Source organism: Leucoraja erinacea, chromosome 8, assembly GCF_028641065.1.
Source record: "Leucoraja erinacea ecotype New England chromosome 8, Leri_hhj_1, whole genome shotgun sequence".
Classification (NCBI taxonomy): domain Eukaryota; kingdom Metazoa; phylum Chordata; class Chondrichthyes; order Rajiformes; family Rajidae; genus Leucoraja; species Leucoraja erinaceus.
The window spans coordinates 47,596,897-47,621,017 of record NC_073384.1 but is presented as its reverse complement, the minus strand read 5'-3'; the positions used below and the strand labels follow the sequence as shown (position 1 = coordinate 47,621,017).

The window sequence follows — 24,121 nt, the reverse complement described above, 5'->3', positions numbered from 1 at the left end:
TCTTGGGATCCAAAAGTTACTTTATTTCTCAAAATGGATAATCAAGAGTCTGTTACATACCATTGAGAAAAATTAAAAACTTTCCAAAATTATTTAGGAATTCTGTAACTCAATAATTCAGCCTCTGTAATGATAAAAAGTTCAAATTACAGAATTCTTGATAAATATTCTCATTTCCCAAACTAGGAGAGACCAAAGCCAAAAAGGAAACCACCATTTATTATTTATTAATTTATTATTTCACAAAATAGCCAATGTTTCAGTAAAGCTAGTCTTACAGCAAAGCAAGTTCCATCATTTGTGACTTCACTAAAACAAAACTGCACTTTCTACAGCTCTTCTAATTGAAGTGTTGACAACCACAGGAACACTCATTTAGAGCTTGCAGGATACGGAAAGGTGGACGTAAGCCATCAAGAATTATAAGCTTCAACATTCAGCTGAGGTAATTAAGTCTCCATTTCACTTGGACACTGCCAATACCACTGTCAAGTCAAAAGCCACGACAATTCAAGGAATATTTTGCATTTAAAATGCATCCACTAATAGATGCTAATAAGCAACTATATTTAGATCTGATGTTGTTTGCTTTTCTTTTTCTGCTCTAGTTATATACATATATTTTATCTTTCAGGTACAAGACCATAAGTTGTTAATGTTGCTATAGCACATTTTTCAAATTATTCAACGATATCCAGAACACCCGAGCATAGTTTATACTTCAGTTATACAGATGTTTGCTTGTAGTTCTTGGTATCCAATATTTTTTTACCACACATTGCACAGATGCCTGCAACAAGAGAAAAATAAACATTTGATAATTCTGTTGACCTAGATATTAAATTTAATCAAAAATACAAAAATATTCAGATTCAGATTCATGATACAACGAGACAACGAAATGCATTGCGAATGATACAACGGTGAAAGAAGAACAGAAAATGGCATAGACATTTAATTAAGTATAATAGGCAGGTTAGCATTCTTAAATTTTGATTTTCCACTGGAAATAGAAAACAGTACCAATTATTCCTCCAAAGTATGGACCAAACATTATTTTATAGCTTTGATCTTAATGCAGCATTTACAGGGATCAATTTAAACATAGTTTTAAATTATATAACATGTAGCTTATTTATGTTAACCTTTAGTTGTGAACAAAAATGAATGAGCTGGAAAACATTACAGAAAGACTATGAAATATTTTACATGTAAACAGCAGAATGAATTGTATCTAAAAACAAGTAAAAGATAATTTAGTTTAATGTTTTCTAAAATTAGTGTAAATATCATGTTCGGCTCAACTGAGAGCACTAATGTTTTCAGCATGATCTTATGCTTGATGAAATTAAATTTGAATATTCCTGAAAATGAACATGTTGGCAGCTCAAAATAATAAAATAAATCAAGACAACCAACCCATACCTTTTTTGTATGCACAGCCTTGACAATAATTGGAACCAGCCTGATGAACTGCACTTTTACAGATACGACACACTGAAAATCTGCTCTTTCCATATGGATCAAACCTAAAGAAAAAGGAATTCTATATTTTTTAATTCAACAACTTCTGACAACAAAACTTTAAATCCTTTATAAGATTCTAAGATTACAAAGGAGCTGAAGAAACTGGAGTGGGAGGGATGAATGGAATTAATGAAAGATGGTCAAAAACAATCCAAAAGATACTTCATAGCACAGAACAGTTATATATTCATTTAAAGGGCAAGACTAGCAGGGATAAAGGGCTGATCTTGGCAACTGGCAAGGTGATCAAACTTAAGATTGCCCTTAAAGTATAAAACTACATTTGAACTAAACAAGTTTGGGAAAAGGTTAAACAAGTTTAAAAAAAAAAGTAAAACCAAGGGAGCATAACAATTCAAAATTAAATAAACTGAATGAAATGAGGTAATATTGTGCATGAAGAAAACAGGTAAATTCAACAGCACAAGAAGGAAAACTGGAAAAGATAAACAGAAAATACTGGAAACACTCAGTCTGACAGCATCTGTGGAAGGAGAAAGACTGAACAGGACATTCAGAGTCCAGGCACGAAATATTAATTGTGTTCTTGTTTTATTTTACAAAAGCAAATATATTGCTTTGTTTCCTTCAGAGAACTTTACTAAACAATTTTTTTTTAAATGGACATAGAAATATCAAGTTGAAAAATACAGGACTAGCAAATCAAGTTGCAGTTTTTCTGGAATCCCAGTGCAAACTTAAATTCACCCCATTGTTGATCTGTAATAGGACAACTGATCTGGACAACTACTCCATTTAAAATATCTCATTCTTCTTTTAAAATCTATTTGTGGCATCATACGTTCTCATTGCTATAATTCATCTAGTCATGTACAATTTGAGATCTCCGAGCTTGCTTAACTCTGGCCTCAGTCTTAAGATAAAGACACAGAAACATCCAACTTCCAGGTTCACAGATCAGTACATCCAAGGGATCACTGGCATTAATGGGGAGTCCAACATTTGCAATTGCAAAGGTGCAAGATTATAATGATACATGGGATTTGTGAATGACTTGAACAGTGGATGGACAACAAAAAGGTATGGGTAATTTTGCTATACTGCACGTTGCTATAATACGAATTGGATATAACATGACTGATGAATTAGGGAACACTATTTGCATTAGGTGGGCCGAATTGGTTATAAATCCATATCAATGGGGAACTAGAGGCCCAGGACAGCAAGGTCGGATTCGGAATGTGAGGGGGAGTTGAAATGCTGAGCCACCGTTAAATCAGGTTGGTTATCGCGAACCGAGCGGAGGTGTTCGGCAAAGCGATCGACAAGCCTACGCTTGGTCTCACCGATGTAGATCAGTTGACATCTAGAGCAGCGGATGCAATAGATGAGGTTGGAGGGGGTGCAGGTGAACCTCTGTCGCACCTGGAACGACTGCTTGGGTCCTTGAATGGAGTCAAGGGGGGAGTTAAAGGGACCCCTCAAGGTATTTCTATTGTCCAGTGTTGATTTTCAAAATTATTTTCAGCAATATTCCAGAGATTCTCTTCAGTGATTATAACATAGCATATACATTTTTTTAAACTTTGGTTTAAAACAATAAATCCATTGTACAAATAATGCAAGTCAAAAGATTTCATTTAAATGTTATTCCAGGGTTATCGATCAAATAGAAAATTGCTGAAATTCCATAATTCTGGCAGGCTTCTCATTCCCAATTTTAACTCTTAGTTCCCACTGTAAAACAAACATCTATACTCCAAGACTGGATGTATAACTATCTACATGGGAGAAGTCCGAAACAAATACTGCTCACTTAGGACCACAATGGGAGTGCTAAAACCTTTTTATAATTTTAGTCAGGGCAGGCGCTGCCTACCTTGCCTACCCTGACGGCACGTGCCAGCTTTATACTAACCTTGCCTTTTTGGAAGTCAAAGCTTTGTTTTCATTGATCTTACGGCCACCACTTTCTGAATAAATAAAATTACAACTTTGATTAAAAAGCCAGTAGAGTAGCACAAGCATTTAAATTCCACATGGAGCCATGCAGTAAATTAATTTCATACCCATTGTGTTCCTTGATCCATCTTTCCAGGTGTCTGGAGTAATAACCCTTCCCAACTTTTTTTCACCTACAAGGATAGAAATACAGAAACAAATAAAATCATCAATAAAGCAGAAGTAATTGACAATTTGTTTCTGATGTTGGAAGACACTTTCTGTCACCAGAATTGAAGTTTTTAAAACAAAGTACAGGCTCTTGTGTGATTAAAAAGTAAACAAATATCAATAATTCATGAGAAATCAGTGGCTGAAGGTGAAGCAATTTTGGGAAGTATTAATAAGATAGGATTGAGTTTTCTGATGAGGGTAGAAGGCATCATATTTGCTTATAGAACTATCTGATTAACAGTTCAATGAGAATGGAGAAAAGGAATACTAAGGGAGCCATTAAAGCAGTGAAATACAGGTCAGAGCTGCTGTTAAAACCTATAATGAAAAGCAGAATGCTGTAAATGCCTGTCAAGTTTCCTCTGGAAAAACTCTCCACAGATCCAGTAAACATCAAAATCACAGTGGTAACCTTGGTTCCACCCAATCAGAAATATTTCCTCTGTTCTATCTCTGCCCCCCCCCCCCAATCACACCTTAAAAAAAACGACGACCCCACCCCCCATCACACCTTAAAACGAAATTACTCCCGCCCCCCCCCTACTCTACTTTATCATCTCCTCCTTGTTCATCCATCTTCCAATCAACCCCTCACCTGTATCCTCAAGTCATCCTATCAGTTCCACTGCCCGCATTCTTCAATGCCTCTAGGTTTACACCGAAGATAGACACCACAAAGCTGGAGTAACTCAGCAGGTCAGGCAGCATCTCTGGAGAAAGGGAATAGGTGACATTTCTGGTTGGAACCATTTTTCAGACTTTAAACATTTGGAGGTGGGTGGAACTGCAGGCAAGAAAAGGCCAAAACAAATCAGGGCCAGTAACAGATGGCAGATGGGTGGAGCTTATAAAGGATAATTGTTGGCTAGGGAAGATGTGCTAACCAAAGATCCTATAGCAGGGATCCTATAGCAAACATCTTTGGTGCTAACTACTCAGTCTGACGAATCCTTACTCTAAACATCGCATACCCGTGTTCACCAGAGCTCAAGATTCAAGAGAGTTTATTGTCAGAGCTGCTGCCTGACCCGCTGAGTTGCTCCAGCACTTTGTGTCTTTGTCAGCATTTCTTGTTCAGTTTTAATTTCAGATCAGCTGTAGTTTGACAGAGGCAGAGGACGCCCCGGTCCTGGGGACTGAGACGTCCCAGGCCCCGGGGGTGGACAAGCTGGACGGGAGGGGGGGGGGGGGGGGGGGGGGGGGGGGCCGGGCTTCGGTCTCCGGGCTGGGTCCCGACCCTCGGTTAGTGGACACGCCGCAGGGCCGGTCTGGACTGGACGGGACGGGACCGTCTCCCAGCCCAGTCTCGGTTACCGTGGGCTGGACTGGGCCCCGGGTTGGGCTGTGCCGGGCTGTGCCGGGCCGGAACGGGCCCGGTTACCGTGGGCTGGACTGGGCCCCGGGTTGGGCTGTGCCGGGCTGTGCCGGGCCGGAACGGGCCCGGTTACCGTGGGCTGGACTGGGCTCCGGGCTGGGCCCTGTGCTGTGTTGTGCCGGGCCGGGCCGGGCTGGGTTGTGCCGGGCCGGGTTGGGCTGGGCTTTGCTGTACCGGGCTGGGCTTTGCCGGGCTGGGTTGGGCCTGTTGTGCTGGGCTGGGCCGGAACGGGCCCGGTTACCGGAACTCACATTTCTCACACACCATCCTCTCCGCTCACTCACTTCCGTCAATACACGCGACGCGCTTCCGCCCCGCGATGCAGCCTCCTCATTGGCTGAAAGCACCAGGGTCGGCCGCTGGGTCCTAGTGCCCCCGGGCTGCCAATCATTCTGCATCATGACGACCATGGAGCAACATCAGAGGGCTTTGCTCTCACAAGAAGAAGAAGCCCTGTTGCTTGCAGCAGCCCTCATCCTTAAAGATCAGCAAGACAGAAGGACAAGAGGAACGGGGAAGAAGAAGCCCAAGAAGAGATCTGTGTGGTTGAAGCCCTTGTCCCTGAAGAGACCCAGGTTGGCCCAGTATGACAACCTGATGACTGAGCTCCAGCAAGAAGATGAGGCTGCCTTCAGAAACTTCACTAGGCTCCCCCCTGAGCTGTTTCAGGAGATGAAGACACGGGTGTTCCCTCTCCTGGAGAAAAAGGAGACCTTCATGAGGAAGCCATTAGATCCAGGCCTGCGCCTAGCCATCACCCTCCGCTACCTGGCATCGGGAGACTCCTACAAGAGTCTCTCCTACAGCTTTCTTGTGGCCCACAACACCATCAGCAAGGTTGTCCGAGAGACCTGTGAGGCCATCATCAGTGCGTATCAAGATGAAGTCATGGACTGCCCTAGTACACCAGATGAGTGGAAGAGAGTGGAGCAGGGCTTTGTTACCAGATGGAACTTACAGCACACGTGTGGGGCAGTGGGCGGCAAGCATGTGGCCATCAGATGTGCACCCAAGAAAGGTTCTCTTTACTTCAACTACAAGAAGTTCCATTCCATCGTACTCCTAGCTGTGGTGGATGCAAACTACAACTTCCTGTTTGTGGATGTGGGCACACCTGGCAGTGTCGCAGATGGTGGGATCTGGAAAGAGACCTCCCTTGGGCAAGCACTGGAAGAAGGAAGAGCAGGCTTTCCTGATCCAGAACCTCTGCCAGGAGAAGCCAACCCTGACATCCCCTACACACTGGTTGCAGATGATGCCTTCCCACACAGGTCATGGGTAATGAAGCCATACCCTCACAGGCAGATGTCAAGGGAGCAGAGGATCTTCAACTACAGGCTGTCATGGGCTAGGAGGGTCGTGGAAAACGCCTTTGGCATCCTCGCCAGCAGATTCAGATGTTTGCTGAATACGATGGAGCAGGATCCCAAGAATGTGGAGACCATTGTCTACGCAGCATGTGTCCTCCACAACCTGATCCGTACCAGAAGTGCAGCAGCAGCCATGGAGGAGGGTGACCAAGTGGACAACCAGACAGGCAACATCACACCAGGCTCATGGAGAACTGGAGGACAGGCTGCACCGATAGTGGGACTGGAGATATTGCCAGAAAACACCCCGACCAAGAGAGCCGAGGACCAGAGAGACCATCTCTGCAATTACTACAACTCTGAACTAGGCAGTGTACCATGGCAGAACGACATGATCTGAAGACCAGCAGCAAACAGCCCACACCACCAACAGAAGTCCATCACTTGGGGACGAGAGGCTACAGATCACAAGATAAGTCGCTTTTCAGGGACACCCACATCCTCCCAAAGGAGTTTACTTTTCAATGCAGTGCACTGCTTGGTGTTTGTTTTCTTTATTGATCAAAATATATGAAAATAGTTTGCTTTTCAATGCAGTACAATGCTTGTGTTTGTGTTTGTTTTATTGACCCAAATATATGAAAGTAGTTTGCTTTTCAATGCAGTGTTTGTTTTATTGATCAAAATATATGAAATTAAAATATTTGAAAGTGATGCCATGAGATTACTCTGAATTATAATATCTCCGTACATCAATTTAACATTAAAATGTCAAGCATTTACTTTATTGATATTGAAACAAACAAAAGTTTTAACAACAAAAAAAGGTTGATGAGAACATACAACAGTGCATACAAAAGTATTATAATCACATAAAATTTGAAATTATCTACAATAAATCTATAAAGAATCATCAACTCAAGGAGGGGTGCTCATTGAGTTTCAATAAACTTCAAACTTTAAACTTTAAACATAATACAAGTACAAAAACATACAAGACTTAACATAATTTATGGACACATTACACTGATGGATGATCTATCCATTAATCCTGTAAAACTCAAACTCAAGTCCCCACTTGTGTCCTGGATCTCTGTTCCGTGGGTACCCTCTGGTGTTACTGGTGCAGGGCTTGGTGTGTCAAGGCTGGGGTAGTCTGTGAATGCAGCTGAGAGTGCAGAGTAGCTACTCAATTTTGCAGGCTGCAAGGCAGTGTATGTTGAAGTAGTGGCTACCTGCTGTGATGGTGTTGATGTGGGCTGCCACTGCTGTTTCTGTGCTGTATCTGTGAGTACTGTGGCTGTGAGTAGGGCTGCTGCTGTCCTGTGGAACTGGGTAACTTGCCCATGGGTGAGGTGGCCATCGGTGAGCATGACAACATTGGTGCTGGCATCTGTGGTGGTCCCATCAGAGACTGGCTGCAACACAGAAACATATCAATATTAAGTAGAAGGCAAATAAATTAAAACTTTTCACAAGCTGTGTGTGACAAAGAATTTTAAGTTCAATTCACAAAATGTATTATCAATTTAGATACCTGGTGAGCCTGCTGATGTGGTGGTCCCATTAGTGGCATCTGTTGTGGTGGTCCCTCCCATCTGTGGCTGTCCCATCTGTTGCTGTCCCATGTGTCCCATCTGCTGCCGAGACTCCAACACACATGAATTCATTGTGAATATTTCGTACAAAAACATAAATTCTAAGGTCAAATATGAAAATCAAATGTTCCCAAAATTCCACAAAAATGACAAAATATTTACCATCTGTGAGAAGTTATGGGCCGTCGCCATGGCAACCATGGTGTAGTTGAACCAAACGTTCTTTGGTATCTTGAGCAGCACAGTTTTTAAGAATCCCTGGAAGGTGTCAACATGCCTCTCATGTTGATGTCTTTATAATTTATTTTACTCCGATTATATGTTTTTTACTCTTGTAAATGAGTATGATACAGGTAAGTAAATTTGGGAAAAAAGATGGATGGATGAGAAGAGAAATCTGCCAAAAAATTCCCCCAAAAGTACTTACCGCCTTGATTAGCTCCTGCTGACTTGCCTTTCTCTCCTCTACCTCAGTTGCTGTTGGGATGGAGCCTGCAGTGGAGCGGGCAGTGGTCCTGCTCCTCTTTCTGTGCTGGTTAAAGTAATATTTAAAAGCTTTAGAATGGATCTCAGGCTTCATGCTAGAATTTGTTTTATTCCAATTAATGTATTTGTAGTTTTCATTGTTTTTCATTGTTTACTTTGTTTTAGCATTGTGAGAATTATGTTTTATAAAACAATCAGTAGTTATTTCATAGTATCAAAATATTCACCATTATTCATTTGTATGAGCAAATACTGCAAGAATTTGTGAAAACAAAATAATTGTAGAATCATAAAATTAACTTGTTAATTCCAATTGATACTTAACTTTTCGCTGCTCATGAAATATGAAATTTAGTCTGCACATGCTACAAAAAAATAATTGAAGGCTCTACAGTGAATAAACTATCTTGGAAGGCCCTAGTCTGATTAAAGTATATATAGTCAGGCCCGAGGTGGCTGGGAGGGGGTGGAAAAATCAATGAAGGAGCTGAAAGTGTGAAAACCCTTTTTCCACATTGAATATGGAAACACCCAATGCAGGAGATCAGGGGAGTCAGGGGAGGGGTTGTCACACATATTACCCCCCACCCCCGTATTCCTGCAAACCTGGCTGTGGCTTATTGAAATTTAAAAGTACTTTTGCTCTCTTGAGGTAGAACTGCATACTGAACTGTCAATGGCCAAGCAGAGAATTTCTATTATAATTCATTTATTCATGATGTAACACATATTTAAAAAATCTAACCACAAAATGTAGACAAAATTGCTTTGTGCATCCTAAGTGCTTTTATATCTTATGGATATACACAGCTTATTTATTTTACTTTTCTTTTTCATCGGTTGGAGCTGCATACTAAATATCGTTGCACTGACGTGCAATGACAATAAAATATATTATTATTATTACTACCTGTATTATTATTATTATCCAAGAAATTAAAATTGAAAATAAAAGAACTGAACATTGATTCCAGATTTAGTTTAACCTTTTTTTAAACTGTTGATAACATGGCATATTTATGAACCAATTTTTCTCGATAACCATTAATTTTTTTTCCAATAATTTGCATTATCAAGTTTCTGATTTTAACGGTGATATTCTAGTTTTTAGCTTCTCACTGCAGAGGAATCAGGAGTGAGCTGAGCTATCACTCCTTAAGACATTTCATGAAATTCGATGAACAAATAGAAGTATACATGCATGTAAAATGACTTACTGCACACACACAAGTCTTTTACTGTAACTATTTATTTAGGTAACTGTTTATCACTATGCTGTAGCTGTCCATGGTCATCACTGGAGCTAGAGAGCGAGCTAGAGGTGGGGACACTACAATTATACTGGAGACAATGGGGAGTGGTTAGTAATACGGGAGGTCACTATGGTTAAAGGAACATGCACTGATCTACATCCTTCCTCTTGGAAACAAAAGCGTGGCAGGTACTATACAGAGTGACCACGGCTCATACGCTACGAACACCAACCGCACCGGCAACAGTACAATACTCTGCGAGTTCCCCGTAGCGGACAGGCGGCCTGACCAGCCGGCCAGAGCGGGTGCGTAAACCGCCCTCCTCCTCATCGTCGGGAACAGAAGGGACGGCAGCCGGGGGATGGGCAGGGGAGGTGGGCGGAGGAGAATGCGGGGCTGCGGTTGGAGAAACAGGCTTGGCAGGGAGGGAGGTTTTGCGGGCGATGCTGGCTTGACAGGCGAGGCAGGGGAACGGGCGGACAGTTGTGAGGGTAGGGTGCGTGGCATGCGAGGTGTAGACGGGGCATGAGGGGCAACGGGAGGTCTCTAGAACTGTGCAGATAAGAGTTGCCTTACCCACGGGAACCAGGACGCCCCCCCCGTAGGCATGGAGGCAGGTGTCGCCAGGAAGAACTTTCTCACCAGATCTGATCTGCTTGAAAAGGCTTATTGACATAACATTGGCGAAGGCGCCAGTATCGACCTTGGCTGAAAAGGAATGGCCGTTCACAGTAACATGCACAGAGGGATCCGTAATCAGAGCAGGTGTACCCAAGAGTGAAAAAATAGTTGGATCTTCACGAGAGGGGAGTGCATCAGAGTCTTGGAGCTCCTCCAGCTCGTACTGAGGAAGCAGAGCGCTATCAGGGAGTGCAATGTTGTGTAGTTCGGCGAGGTTGTTTAGACTCCTTCTTGGAGCAGGGACTGGCTTCCCACGGGAACGGCAGGCGGCAGAAAAGTGGCCGAGTTTGCCACAGGAAAGACAGGTCTTGCCCTGTGCGGGGCAAATGTTTGAGGGATGAGCCGTAAAAAAAAACAGTTAGGGCAGCGTCGCGGGACAGTGGAGGTGGCGACTTTCATGGGGAGAGCCGGGGGGTTGCGTCGTGTAGTCAGGCGACCGGCTTGACCGGTGAAGTTAATGTCCTGGGGAGCCTGTCTGGACACGGAACCAACGGCTTCGGACATGCGTGCAGAATACATAGCATCCCGCAGTGTCAGATCGGGTTTCACTAAGAGCTGCTCACGCAGTCTATCGTTGCGGAGACCATTGACCAGGACGTCCCTAATTAATTCGTCAGGGGTGATTGTGTCAAGGCGGCAGCGCTGAGCCAGGTGATGCAAGGCGGCAATGTAAGTGCCGACAGGCTCGCCTGGCAGCTGCTGCCTCTGGAAGAATTTGAAGCGTTCGATGATGTTGTTGGTGGGTATATCACAGAGGGCAGCGAACTTATTAAGGAGACATACCGGGTCGTTGCGGTCCTCTCCGGCGGCGAAATGGAACGATGCATACTGATCCATAGCTGCAGGTCCCGCGAGGTTAAGCAATAGGTGAGCCTGTACAGCAGGAGTGGCATCAGGATGGGCGATAGCAATGTAATGCTCGTAATCGCGCTGGAACACGGTCCAGCGATGGACAATGTCCGTGTCGAACACCAACGTGTCTGGTCGATGACAGTGGTGGGACATGATAAAAGGAACGGAGGGAAGGACTGGGAGAAAGAAATAATAAAATAAAAACCGATGAACAGGAGACGCAAGTCTACCGCTGTGACACCATGTAAAATGACTTACTGCACACACACAAGTCTTTTACTGTAACTATTTATTTAGGTAACTGTTTATCACTATGCTGTAGCTGTCCGTGGTCATCACTGGAGCTAGAGAGCGAGCTAGAGGTGGGGACACTACAATTATACTGGAGACAATGGGGAGTGGTTAGTAATACGGGAGGTCACTATGGTTAAAGGAACATGCACTGATCTACAATGCACCATCACCCGGCGAAGAAGGGCCTGTAACATCAGCTCCCGTAGCGGAAACTGCAGAGGCCTCAATAGGCCCGACTATGGGTGGACAAGGGGATGGGGATTGGCTTTGTGCCTTCCCTCATAATGGGAACCATTGTGGGGGGATGATTTTTATGTTTATTCTTTAATGTTGTGTCTTATCTTTATCTGTGTGCTGCATGGCAAGACATATTTCACTACACCAATTGGTATATGTGACAATAAATGTCCTTTGTCCTTTTGTTTGTCCAGTCTTCCTCACAGCCTGCGACTCCAGCAATCTTGGTGTTATCTGCAAACTTATAACCCACCCCTTCTACATTTACGTCCTGGTCATATATATATATATATATCAAACAACAGAGAACCCTGCACAGATCCCTTTGGAACTTCATTGTTCAGATCTCCACCCTGAAATCATTGTACCACCTCAACCCTCTGCCTTTTATCAGTAAGCCAATTCTGAACCCATATGACCAAGTCCCTGTAAATCCCGTGAATCTTAATCTTTTGGATCAGCCTACCATGGGTGACTATACCAAATTCTTCCTAAACCCCACATAGATACCATTTACTGCCATACCTTCAATGATCATGTATATCACCTCTGCAAAAACCCCAGTCAACTCAAGTTAGTAAGACATGACCTGCCAGGTACAAAGCCATGATGCCTATCCCTAATTGACCCATTTTCTTCCAAACGGGAGTGATTCCTATCGCAAAAAATCCTCTCCAATAGATTCCCTATCATCTGGCACATGTAGCACACTGGCCTACAATTCCCTGGATTCTCAGTATTTTCCTTCTTAAACAAAGGAATAGCATTAGCTACTTCTCCACTCCTCTAAGGTCCAGGTCAGAATTTGCTTACCACCTTGACCTTCAAGGAGATTGTTGGGAAGGGAGCTCCAGGATATTCACTCAATTCTATGTACATGTTCAAGATATTTTAAGACATTGAGGGTAATCATGCCTCAATGTACCTAACATCCTTATCCCTCAATGGTTGAAGCTGTGGGTTTTGCTGGTGGAAGAATTGGGGCTGTTTTGAAAGCTCAAGAGGTTGCTAAGGGGAATGTTAATGAGGGTGCACTCCAGATGCATTAAATAGAGAAGGAGTGGATGTTTGAAGTAATGGATTAGTGAATCAAGAGGATTGCTTTGCTCCAGATATAGTTGAGGTTATACGCTTATCATTCCACGTAAAATATAATCAACAAGATAATGCCAACAAAATGTTGTATGGTGAAAACTTCTATATAGTGAAAGGTAAAACATGGGCTTTTGTTTGCAGTGGCAACAAAGACAGGAGTGCAACTTTTTGTAGTATGCGTGACATAACTAAAAATCAATAAGCCACTGACTGTGCATGACGAGGATAAGATTACCCCAACAAATGTTGCAGGTTTGAAAAAAGCAGAAGGAGGCTGAAGCAACAGCACCACCCTCCCCATAACAAAAGCTACCGTGTGCGTCTGTGTGAAAGCTGGTTCTCACCTGGTTAGTTCCCTCTCCAGCTGCTTTGTTGTTGGCGGCTGCACATGGACCATGATGCGACACACTGCCGTCAACCAATGGGCTTCCCCACAGACTGCACTGTCGTAAAGCTAGCTGTCAATGTAGCGCAAAGAGTAAATGTGCAAGGGACTGAAGACAGAGCGTGAGAAATTCTGTGATCAGCGTGAGAGCATGAGAATTGTGTGAAATGCGTGAGTCTCACGCTGAATGCGTGAGAATTGGCATTTAAAAATACACCATGTCCACACATTATAGTCACCTGACCACGTGGAGCGTTTCCTGACTTCCCTTGACGCCGGTACCTGTCGCTGGTTGACGTAGGTAGTCACCAATGGAATTCACCGAAGTCAGCACTGGTGACAACCTACGTCACCTGGTGACAACCTACGACAGCACTTACGTCAGGAGAAGTTATGCTACGCTCATTGGCGTCAAACGCACTGTCGCCAAAATGTTTTGAACATGTTGAAAATCCAGCGGCGACCAGAAAGACGCTACGACTCTTTGGGCGACTGAGGAGACGACTCACGACCATGCAGGCGACACCCCAGCGACTATGTGGTGACAGCGTAGTCGCCTGTAGTCGCCTAAAAAATGGCCTAAGTAACAAGACAAGAGACACTTATTGTCACATATACCAATTGGTACATATACCAATTGGAAATTTGTGGTCACCATACAGCCATACAAGTAAAAAAGAGCACAGAACACGATAGTCTTTAACATAGACATCCCCACCCAGCGGAATCAAAGTTTCCCATTGTGAGGGAAGGCACCAAAGTTCAGCCATCCTCTGTTGTTCTGTTGTTCACCCGTGGTTGGGGGGCTCCCGAACCCCTCGCTGTCGCCGCTATGGGCGGCCTGGTGTTCAGGCCCGTTCACCGGTGATGGAACTCCGACGTCGGAACAGGAGAACACTCGCAGCGGCTTGGAGTTCTGAATCGGCCATTTCCTACCAGAGACCGCGGCTCCCGAAGTCCACAGCCCGAGCTTGTCGGAGATTCACACAGGCGGCCCTCGGCAAAGGGATCCCAGGACTCCGCGATGTTGAAGTCAGCGCCGCCCGCGCTCGAAGCTCTGCAAACCACGAAGATGCGACTCGGAGAATAGTCACATCCTCGCCAGGAAGTGACTGAGAAACGGTTTTCCCCTTACCCTACCCCCCTCCCCCACATAGATATACTAAAAAAATCCTCCAAATCTTACTTTTAAACAAACTAAAAATAAAAAATAGAAAAACAGACAGAATGTAGGCAGAGGCTGCCATCATGTGGCACCCATAGTGGCCGACGTAAGACTTAAGGGCCTAAGAGGGACAGCCATTAAGTCTTTTTTGCAATGAAATGCTTTATTGGGAGGAGCATTATTTTTGTCTTTGCACTCTATTGTTTATTTGTTTTTATTGAACTACTTTTTCTAATTTATTATGGTGTCTACTTACATAGAAACATAGAAAATAGGTGCAGGAGTAGGCCATTCGGCCCTTCAAGCCTGCACCGCCATTCAATACGATCATGGCTGATCATCCAACTCAGTATCCTGTACCTGCCTTCTCTCCATACCCCCTGATCCCTTTAGCCACAAGGGCCACATCTAACTCCCTCTTAAATATAGCCAATGAACTGGCCTCAACTACCTTCTGCGGCAGAGAATTCCAGAGATTCACCACTCTCTGTGTGAATTTGTTTTTCTCATCTAGGTCTCAAAGGATTTCCCCCTTATCCTTAAGCTGTGACCCCTTGTCCTGGACTTCCCCAACATCGAGAACAATCTTCCTGCATCTAGCCTGTCCAACCCCTTAAGAATTTTGTAAATTTCTATAAGATCCCCCCTCAATCTCCTAAATTCTAGCGAGTATAAGCCGAGTATCCAGTCTTTCTTCATATGAAAGTCCTGACATCCCAGGAATCAGTCTGGTGAACATTCTCTGTACTCCCTCTATGGCAATAATGTCCTTCCTCAGATTTGGAGACCAAAACTGTACACAATACACCAGGTGTGGTCTCACCAAGACCCTGTACAACTGCAGTAGAACCTCCCTGCTCCTATACTCAAATTCTTTTGCTATGAAAGCTAACATACCATTCGCTTTCTTCACTGCCTGCTGCGCCTGCATGCCTACTTTCAATGACTGGTGTACCATGACACCCAGGTCTCGTTGCATCTCCCCCTTTCCTAATCGGCCACCATTCAGATAATAGTCTACTCACCAAAGTGGATAACCTCACATTTATCCACATTATACTGCATCTGCCATGCATTTGCCCACTCACCCAGCCTATCCAAGTCACCTTGCAGTCTCTTAGCATCCTCCTCACAGCTAACACTGCCCCCCAGCTTTGTGTTATCCGCAAATTTGGAGATGTTGCATTCAATTCCCTCATCCAGATCATTAATATATATCGTAAATAGCTGAGGTCCCAGCACTGAGTCTTGCAGTACCCCACTGCCTTTCACTAGTCACTGCCTGCCATTGTGAAAAGGACCCGTTTACTCCTACTCGTTTCTTCCTGTCTGCCAACCAGTTCTCTATCCACATCAATACTGAACCCCCAATACTGTGTGCTTTAAGTTTGTATACTAATCTCTTATGTGGGACCTTGTCGAAAGCCTTCTGAAAGTCCAGATATAACACATCTACTGGTTCTCCCTTATCCACTCTACTAGTTACATCCTCGAAAAATTCTATAAGATTCGTCAGACATGATTTACCTTTCATAAATCCATGCTGACTTTGTCCAATGATTTCACCACTTTCCAAATGTGCTGCTATCCCATCTTTAATAATTGACTCTAGCAGTTTCCCCATTACCGACGTTAGACTAAGTACTAAGATACTGAGTACTATCTTTACATTTCTGTTGTGCTGCTGCATGTAAGCATTTCATTCTTCCAATTTGGCAGAAATAACAACAAAACACTTGATTCTGTTGGTTGTATTCATAAAAATGTGCAAATATACAACACAGGGCAATCTTCATTTTAACTATACCTACAACTTGTTGTTTTATTTGTTTTTGTTTTATTTCAAAAATAAACTAAATTCAGAATAAATAATGTATGCCTGAACCAAAAACTGTGCAAAAACTGTTCATACATTCTCAGTGCCTACATATATTAAATAGTGTCAACCTCAGTGGTACGTGGAACATAGAGCAGTGCAGCACAGCAGCCGGCTCTCTGGCCTCCAATGCTTATTCCAAAAATGATGCCGTTAAATTGATCTCATCTGCCTGTACATAATCCATATCCCTCTATTCCCTGCTTTTACATATGCCTATCTTTAAGCCTCTATCGTATATGTCTCCAACACCACCCATGGGAAAGTGTTCCAGGCCGCATTACCTCTGTGTAAAAAAATTGTCCTGCAAACCTTCATTAAACTTCCCCCCTCTCACATAGCTATGCCCTCTAGTGTTGGACGTTTCCACTCTGGGGAAAAGTTTCTGATCGTCTATCATATTTATGCCTCATAATTTTATATACTTCTATCAAATGTCCCCTCAACCTCCGGCGCTCCTGATAGACCAATCCAAGTCTATCCAACCTCTCCCTGTAGCTGAAGCCCTTTAATTCATGCAACATTCTTGCAATAAAAAATAAATGCAAATGCTGGTTTATATCAAAGATGGACAGAAAATGCTGAAGTAACGCAGCGGGCCAGGCAGCATCTCTGGAGAACATGGATAAGTGATGCTTTGGGTCAGGAGCGTCACATATCCATTTTTTGTTCAGTGCATATATTCTGAACCTTTTTTTTGTTCATTTATATTGTTTACAGACTACTATGTTTACATATTCTGTTTTGCTGCTGCAAGTAAGAATTCTGTTGTTCTGTTTGGGGTCATATAACAATAAAACACTCATGACTCTCGAGATGAAGCGGAATTTCTCGTCAAAGGGTGGTGAATCTGTGGAATTCATTGCCACAGACGGCTGTGTCTATCTTCAACCAAGATAGTGGGTACTTTTAAGGCAGAGATTGACAGATTCTTGATTAGTAAAGGTGTCAAGGGTTAGTGGAGAAGGGAGGCGAACGGGAGGGAGGTGGGGGGGTGAGAGAGAAAGATAGATCAAGCATGACTGAATGCTGGAATAGACTCGATGGGCCGAATGGTCCAATTCTGCTCCTCTGACTGATGAACAGCACCTTACCCTCGGAGAGCTGTACTGCAACCAAAGATACTGCAGGAGCTATGGGATCTGTGGCTGCAACTGTGACCTTCTCAATGTATCCAATGTCAGTCATCCGTTGTTGCCAATGAGAGGCAGGGGGCGGGCGTTTCCGCTGGGGCCGGGCAGCTTGTTGGATGCATGATGGCGTCAATGGGGAGGTTGCCTTGCACTGTCGAAGAGGAAAAAATAATCCGTGTGGACTAATCCAAGCTCTTTTCCTCCCTGCATTGATCGTTGGTCTAATTTTTAACCGCCCCGACGATCTGTGTAACCAGCAAGATGAAGGACGTTGAGTTAAGAGGCATGTTCTCCGCGCACACAATTCTCATCCTCTCGGTCCTCTTTGCCACTTTTGCACCTTCCTTGTTTCTGGATGACTTTTCTATCATTGGGACGCACCTGCTGTGGCTGTGCATTTGCTCTGCTACCGTGGCGGCTGCTAGCATCATTGTGCATTCACTGCTGGAAACGAACGCTGTACCGAACAAAAAGAATTCTTTCAGTCACAAGGTAAGATTGTTATATTCGAATCGCACATTGGAAAACGGCGCATTTTGTTTTAAATATTTAATGTTCTCTATTTTTTTTTCTGCCAGCTCTCAAAGACCATGAAGTCCTGTTTGTTATTCTTGACTTCCTGTTTAATGTTTCACGGGATTATCGTACTATATGGAGCACCATTACTAGTGTAAGTAGATTTTTAAGACTTGTATGCTGCAAAAGTGCTTGCAATTCGAAAGAAAAGATGTAGATGCGTTTGATCTCCATTTGTTTTGAAAGGAGTAAGGAAATCTATGTAGGCCCTATGTAGTAAGTAAGGAAATCTATGTAAGATCCCCAATTTCAGATACAGATGGTATAAAATAGGGGGATTGTACGTAAGGTCATCGGGTTAAAGGGCATGACACACGGAGCAGCTTAATCCATCTGGAGGACATGACAACTTCCAGCATACACAGTTAACACACGAAACGCGTACTTTCTTACCTGTTTAAAAACTGCCGAAATGGTACATTTTTGCTCTGTAAATAATTGTGGAGGGTGACCGAGCGCTCTGAACCAAATGCTCTAGTATCTTTGCTCTGAACCCGAGCACCAAGGTGTAAACAGCCGAAGGAGCGCATCCCTCGGGACAGCCCCCACTCTCCCCCCAGGGTCAGTGCTGTCCGGCCACGGCCGCCCTCCGCCCACCTTCCCCCTGTGCGGCTGCACTGTCACGGGCTGTGGGTCTGCAGCACCCACACACATGGGCAGGTGGAGCGGGGCCACGGCTCCTGGCAGCGGACACTTGCGGAATAAAACCCGGAAAGGTCCCCGACATCTGCAGCAGAGTTGGGGACAGTCTGGTCCCTCTGCTCACCCAGAGTCACTGACCGCGCTGCATCTGCACCCTGCCCCCCACCATCCCCCTATCATGCTCCCCCCAACCGCGGACCACCCGGCAACATCCCTGTCAGCTGCAGCAGAGTTGGGGACAGTCTGGTCCCTCTGCTCACCCAGAGTCACTGACCGCGCTGCATCTGCACCTGCCCCCTGCCCCCCCCCCCCCCCACCATCCCCCCTATCATGCTCCCCCCAACCGCGGACCACCCGGCAACATCCCTGTCAGCTGCAGCCGAGTTGGGGACAGTTTGGTACCTCCGCCACCCAGAGTCACTGACCACTCTGCTTCGTCCTTCCTCAAATTAGGAGACCAAAACTGCACATAATACTCCAGGTGTGGTCTCACTAGGGCCCTGTACAACTACAGAAAGACTTCTTTACTCCTATACTCAACTCCTCTTGTTAGAAAGGCCAACATGCCATTCGCTTTCGTCACTGCCTGCTGTACCTGCATGCTTACTTTCATTGACTGATGAACAGGGACCCCCAGATCCCGTTGTACTTGCCCTTTTCCCAACTTGACCCACTAGGAGCGCCGCATGAAAGCTGCCTCTGCCTACAGTCTGTCCGTTTTTTCCATCTTTTTAAAAAAAAAATTTTGTTTAAAAGTATGTTGAGGAGGTTTCTTTAGTTTATCCATGTGGGGGAGGGGGGTAGGGTAAGGGGGAAACTGTCTCCCAGCAGACCAGTGTATTCACTGCAACCGGATGAGTCAACAGATGTTGCCTCGTTCCCAACTGCTAGTCTTCGTTCGTTACCTCGACGGAGAAGCCAAGAAGGAGGAGTACCTGTTCTCGGAGCCGTTGGCCACTACCACGTGGGGAGAAGATGTGTTCAGAATGCTGGAAGCCATCCTCATCAAACAAGAGCTTGTCTGGGAACGCATTGTCTGTGTGTGTACAGATGCGGCACCTTCCGCTGCCGGATGCAGATCTGGCTTCAAAGCTTTTGTGAAGGATGTCACTCCCCATGTCTCCTTCACCCATTGCATGATACATCACCATGCTTTAGTTATGAAGACTCTCCCTCTTGGCCTTCGAGAAGTGCTTTCAGATGTGGTGAAGATTGTGAACCATATTCGAGGGTGCGCAACAAACTCAAGAATCTTCAAAGCGATGTGTGAAGAAATGGGAGCCGATTGCACTGTTTTGACATTCCACACAGAGGTGCGCTGGCTTTCGCGTGGTAAAGTTCTCAATCGTGTGATTCTACTTCGAGAGGAAATAGCGCTGTTCTTGGAGGGTGTACCGAGAAGGAGAATCGGCTTAATGAAAAGATGCAGGATGAACTGTTCGTGATGAAGGTTGCTTACTTGGCTCTCTTCTTTGCCGAGGTGAATTCCTTAAACCTCCCAATGCTACACACAGCTCGTGACAAAGTGGCAGCATTCAGGAGGAAGATTCAACCTTGACACGACTATCTTCCCTGAGATGACGACTCTCCAGATGTTGAATGCCACTTCCACGAGGAGATCTCAACCCACCTTCTGGCAATTAGTGAAGCCATCGAACGTTACTTCCCCGGACTGGATGACCGCTCTCGTGAGGAGTGGATCGTCCAACCCTTTTCCATTGAAGATGGTGCCATCAACGATACTGACGTGGTTGCAAAGGTTGAATTTTACTGAATTCGTGAAGATGCGCAGCTCAAGAGTGCTCATGGAACAAGAGCTCGCCATGTTTTGGCTGAAAGTGAAGGACTGTCCTGTTCTTTCGAAGAGGGCCCTGACCCTATTGGCCCAGTCCCCCTCAACCTATCGCTGTGAGGCTGGATTCTCAACCATGGTAACTCTGAAAACGAAGGCACGCAATAGGCTTGTGATCAACGCTAACATGAGGTGCTGCCTGTCGAGCATTCGTCCTCGGTTTGATTGCCTGATGGCTGTGAAACAATTTCAGCCATCCCATTGACTGAGTATTGGCAGACATGTTTTAATAAATCGGGCTTTTTTTTCAATTTTTGTTTCGGGGGTCATGGTACTGACCAAGAATGTCTGATGGGGTCGTGGGACCAAAAAGGTTAAGAACCACTGGTGTAGATAGACACAAAAAGCTGGAGTAACTCAGCGGGACAGGCAGCATCTCTGGAGAGAAGGAATGAGAAGTGACCCTTCCTCAGACTCGACCCGAAACGTCACCCATTCCTTCTCCAAAGATGCTGCCTGTCCTGCTGTTGCTCCAGCGTTTTGTGTCTATCTTCGGTATAAACCAACATCTGCAGATTGCACATTGATCAATGTAAGTAGATTTAAAGATTAGAAGAATAAGATGAGATCCCATTGAACTGACCAAATTGTTTTAACATCCTAGATACAGTGAGGATGTTGCTGATGACTGAGAGCTTTGGAGAGGTGCAGAGTTGGTTTTCCTGAATGCTGCATGGATTAGAGAGTGTCAACTACAGGGAGAGGTTGGATAGAAGTGGATTGTTTTCTCTGGAATGTCAGGTTGAGGGGAGACTTGATAGAAGTATATAAAATTCTGAGAGGCATCGATAAGGTAGGCAGTCAGATGATATTTCCCAGTGGAAATCTCCCAACACTAGAGGGCATAGCTATAAGGTTAGTGAGGGAAAATTTAATGGAGATGTGCCAGGCAAGATGTTTACAAAGAGAATGGTGAGGGCCTGGAACACATTGCCAAGGGAGGTGGTGGAGGCAGGTATTATAGTGGTGTTTAAGGCTTTTAGAGAGGCACATGGAAGTGCAAAGAATAGAGGGATATGGATCATATACAGGTAAATGATATCAGTTTAACTTGGCATCATGTTCGGCACAAATGTGGGCTGAAGAGCCCATTCCTGTGCTGTGGCGTTCTATGTTCCATGTGCAGTTTCTTGTGTCTGCAGCTGTTCTTTATTGCGTTCAACCATTTCCAACTGCATATTTGCAGCTTTTGTTTCCTTTTTCACAATATTATATTAAAGAAGTTGGCAATGATTCCAAAGCCACGTGGAATCCCTCATGCTTGTGTTAACATTCCTCTCATAATTACTAATTACAGATCTGATGACAAGTTTATCTACTTCTGACTTTCATTGTTTAGTGTAAAACTGTGTAGTTATGCCAATGGCTTTGCCTAACAGTAATTTCAAATAAATTGACCTCCTTTTGAAGTAGCTCCATTATAATGCTGAAGCACACCAGTGTTTTTCTTGCTGTTGTCAATTCTAATCGGGGGCAGCCAAAAGAAATAAAGGGAAATGGGATTTGTGCCGGAAACTGAAATATCATTTAAAATTCCTGGGAGTTAATGTTTTTTTGAGACGTGTCCTGAGCCCAGCACGATGTTATCATGAAAAGTGCGGGCAGTGCCTTTACTTTCTTAGAAGTTTAAAGAGATTTGGCATATCACTGAATAATCTATCAAACATCTACATGTGTAGGAAATAACTGCAGATGCTGGTTTAGATCGAAGGTAGACATAAAATGTTGGTGTAACTCAGCAGGACAGGCAGCATTTCTGGAGAGAAGAAGGGTCTCGACTCGAAATGTCACCCATTCCTTCTCTCCAGAGATACTGCCTCTCCAGCTGAGTTACTCCAGCATTTTGTGTCAATCTTTGATATCTGCAGAAAGTCTCCTGATTCATTGCGTCATGGCCTAGTATGAGAATTCCACCGCGCAGGAGCACAAGAGACTACAGAGAGTGGTGGACTCGGCTCCGTGCCATCACAGGCACAGACTTCCCTGACCTTTGAATGCGTCTGCATGGGGCACTGCCACAAGACGGTGGCATTTGCCATCAAGGATCCCCACCATCCGGGCCATGCCCTCTTCCCGCTGTGACTGTTCAACAGGAGGTACAGAAGCCTGCAGTCCCACACCACCAGGTTCAGGAGTGGCTACTTCGCTGGAAACACCAAGTTCTTGAATAGATTTGCTTAACCCTAGTGGTGCACCTCTGTTGCAGAACACTATGCACAGCCTCTTGCACCACCATGGACTTGCTTTTCAATTTTAAATTGCACTAATTACTTTTTTTGCACTAATCTTTCTTTTCACTGTCTGGTAGAATTTGTACAACTTGTGTTTTTGTGTTGTCTGAGTCGCAGTGCCTGCAGTGCTGCAACAAGCATGATTTTCATTGCACCTGTACCTCACCATACTTGTGCATATGTCAATAAACTCAACTTGATTTGGCCATAGGAAAGATCGAACCGATGTATGGGGCTGAATGACTTGTCCTATTATTTAAATGGGGCCAGCCAAGCTTGGAGAAAACTGAAGGAGAGAAGGAAAGATAACGTTTGGCATTTTCACTGGGTCTTTTTGCAGTATTTATACACAAATCTTAAGTATTTTGTTCTGTCTGGGCTCCCTTTTATCTATCAGATTCTAACCTGATTACAGATATATTCAGGAGAAACTTTTTTTTACAGTTTGTGTGCTTGTGAAATATTTTTTTTTCTGTGCCTCCGGCAAATCCCCACTCATTATTTGACATTGTGCACCATGAATTTCACTTTGTGGAGTGTTTGGAACACTTTACATTCCTATTTTACAACTATGATAACTACCTAATTTCAGGAAATGCCCGGGTATGAATCTCAAAACCTGGTCTCGTAAAGACTTGACTGGGCTATACTTTAAATGCAATGACAAAATATGTTGATAAACACATGAAGAGTGTTTGACGGCACAGAGCCTGTACTCGCTGCAGTTTAGAAGAATGAGGGGGATCCTCATTGAAATGTACAGAATAGTGAAAGGCTTGGATAGAGTGGATGTGGAGAGAATGTTTCCACTAGTGGGAGAGTCTAGGACGAGAAGTATTAGCCTCCGATTTAAAGGATGTTCGTTTAAGATGGAGATGAGGAGGAATTTCTTTAGTCAGAGGGTGGTGAATCTGTGGAATTCTCTGCCACAGAAGGCTGTGGAGGTCAAGTCTGGATATTTTTAAGGCAGAGATCAATAGATTCTTGAGGTTACGGGAAGAAGGCAGGAGAATGGGGGAGGAGGGAGGGGGTCAGCCATGATTGAATGGCGGAGTAGACTTGATGAGCCGAATGGCCTAATTCTGCGCCTGTCACTTGTGATCTTATGAAGTCACCAATCATAAAAGAGTTTGTCATGCAACATTTTGTATTTTACAGGTCCTTCAAGGAGACTTTTTTATTTGCTGTTCTATTATCTACCTTCACAACATTTCGATGCCTATGTGTACGGGGACCCAATGTGCAGGCATGGATACGTGTCTTCAGTAAAAACGGGTAAGCAACAAAGTATGTAGAATTGATTAGCTTTCATTGTGGCTTTTTGGAAGAAAACCAGACCAGTGTGATTATTTTACATTCCACAGGCGCTGTTACCCCAATGATCTGAATAATAATTTCTTACCTCCTGTTGCCTCCC

The 24,121-nt window shown here is 44.3% G+C and overlaps 2 protein-coding genes across 2 annotated transcripts in view; one reads left to right on the top strand and one right to left on the bottom strand.

Annotated features, from left to right (window-relative positions):
• Nucleotides 1-5,375, bottom strand: cript (cysteine-rich PDZ-binding protein). The gene is made up of 5 exons (XM_055639649.1): nt 5,290-5,375; nt 3,558-3,623; nt 3,407-3,461; nt 1,426-1,529; nt 1-790 (listed from the first exon to the last, which is right to left on the bottom strand). The coding sequence occupies exons 1-5, from the start codon at nt 5,303-5,305 to the stop codon at nt 726-728; spliced, it is 306 nt and encodes a 101-aa protein (XP_055495624.1). The 5' UTR covers nt 5,306-5,375; the 3' UTR covers nt 1-725.
• Nucleotides 5,376-17,480: 12,105 nt separating this feature from the next.
• The window catches only part of pigf (phosphatidylinositol glycan anchor biosynthesis, class F), a 46,395-nt gene continuing 39,754 nt past the window's right edge, over nt 17,481-24,121 (top strand). The window contains exons 1-3 of the mRNA XM_055639645.1: nt 17,481-17,895; nt 17,982-18,073; nt 23,863-23,979. Coding sequence (XP_055495620.1) covers nt 17,665-17,895; nt 17,982-18,073; nt 23,863-23,979 — 440 coding nt within the window. The 5' untranslated portion in view covers nt 17,481-17,664. The remainder of the gene's footprint in view (nt 17,896-17,981; nt 18,074-23,862; nt 23,980-24,121) is intronic.

What these genes read in the sequence shown, in the direction of transcription:
- cript (XM_055639649.1), bottom strand. An exon ending in TGGATCAAGGAACACAATGG is followed by an intron (nt 3,462 to 3,557) that starts GTATGAAATTAA and finishes TTATTTATTCAG; the next exon opens with AAAGTGGTGGCCGTAAGATC. An exon ending in AGGCTGTGCATACAAAAAAG is followed by an intron (nt 791 to 1,425) that starts GTATGGGTTGGT and finishes CTCTTGTTGCAG; the next exon opens with GCATCTGTGCAATGTGTGGT.